The sequence below is a fragment of the Vairimorpha ceranae genome (genome assembly GCF_000988165.1).
Source record: "Vairimorpha ceranae strain PA08 1199 chromosome Unknown NODE_338, whole genome shotgun sequence".
Lineage (NCBI taxonomy): Eukaryota > Fungi > Microsporidia > Nosematidae > Vairimorpha > Vairimorpha ceranae.
In genome coordinates, this window is record NW_020169633.1 from 1 (window position 1) to 1,719 (window position 1,719).

Sequence of the window (1,719 nt, forward strand, 5' to 3'; positions counted from 1 at the left end):
TTTTTTTCAAGAGTTTAATTTTGAAAATGATAACAATAATTCAGTTGATTCTAGTTTTAAACATTGTGGTCATGATAAATATGCAGATTTTTACACTAAAGAAGTTGGTGAATATTGTAAAATTAATAATAAAAAATCTTCAAATAACGACGATTTGATTGCAAATGATACAAAAGATCAAGAAAAAAAAAGTGCAACTTTTGCTGTAGAACATGATTCCTCCAAAAGCTTTTCATCTGTTGATTCAAATATTGAGTTTAATAATATTTTAACTGAAAATAAAAAAGTGTTACAAGCACTTAAAGATAAGTTTTTTTTAAATATGAAAAAACAATCACCTACAGATCTTATCCATTTGAACTTAGACAAAAATTCTAAATATCGTAGCATTCGCAATCGCATTTTCTTTCATTCTGAATGGTTTAAAACTTTTACAAATGAAACTTTTGAACTTCTTATGAATGACATTGAAACTCTTTGCCTGTCAGAAAATACTAAAAAGTTTTTATTTGAATTGGTTGAATTTCTTAGAGAAGTTGCACAGTTTATTGTTAGCTTTAAAAGCCATTTTAATCTACAAAAACACAATAAGTGTAATGTAATTAGTAATTTAACATTAATTGAAACTACAATGAATGAAATAATTTTGAAATTTGATTCTAAAGAGATTGAAATTTTTTTGAATCAAGTTATACAAAAAAATGACAGTGCCAAGTTTTCTGATTTAAATGTTCAAAAAGTTTTATCGGAGATATTGTACAATATTCAGTGGTTTGAAAAAAGATTTAAACTATATGTTTATAATATTATAAGATTGAAGAATTTTTTGAAGAAACTGTAAATAAATATTTTTTTATATCATAATTTTGCAGAATGGTTGTTAATATTCTTTTAGATGTATTTAAATAATCTGAAGGTATTAAATATATTTAAAGTAAAAATATTCGTTTCTTTACAAGCAAAAAACTTTAAAACGATTATCATATCTCATTAACCACACAATAAATTATGATGTTACTTTTAGGTTTTACAAAATCTTAAAAAAAATTTTGTTTTTTTTTCGCATATCTAATACTTTGCATTTATAATTAACTGTGTGGATATAAGTCAAAGTTTAATTTTAATATAAGTAAAAGTAACAAACAAAGGAAATAATAGAGCTAACTACATTTATAAATTTCGGTTACGCACAACGTAATACAAATAGAACTCTAAGTTTAAAATATAAATGTTTGTCAAAAAAACATTTAACAAACAAATCTATAATATTAACAAATCTGGCTATATCATGTTAGTTACACAGTTATTATTGAGTAGCATTATTTAAATAATCCAATTCAAAGCTTTTTTTACTTAAGAAAATTATTTTTTTATGCACTATAAAAATGAAATAATTTAGTTGCATAACTGTTTATGCTCAAATCATTTAGTCATCACTTTATAACATATACATAAGTTCTTGTTAATTCTTAAAAAACAATTTAATTTTAAGAATTATTTTCTAAATAATTTTTTATTTATATTGGCACAGCAAGATGTTAAAAACCATCTTAAATATTTATATAAAAGAACTTTTAATTTTAAATCAAGAACAATTTTATGTATACTTTGTATAATTATAGTATTTTATTGTATGATATATAATAAGTGAACGTTTTGTTTAGCAAAATTAAATAATGTAAATTTTTGTAGCCGTAACACATTTAAAATTAAAATCTT

At 21.8% G+C, this 1,719-nt stretch overlaps 1 protein-coding gene across 1 annotated transcript; it reads left to right on the plus strand.

Moving 5' to 3' along the window:
- On the plus strand, positions 1–841 carry AAJ76_3380002 (hypothetical protein; the record flags this gene model as incomplete). Its single annotated transcript, XM_024475228.1, has 1 exon — positions 1–841. A coding segment is annotated over one exon (841 nt), but the record flags the coding sequence as incomplete, so codon positions are not given.
- Between the last annotated feature and the right edge of the window lie 878 nt (positions 842–1,719).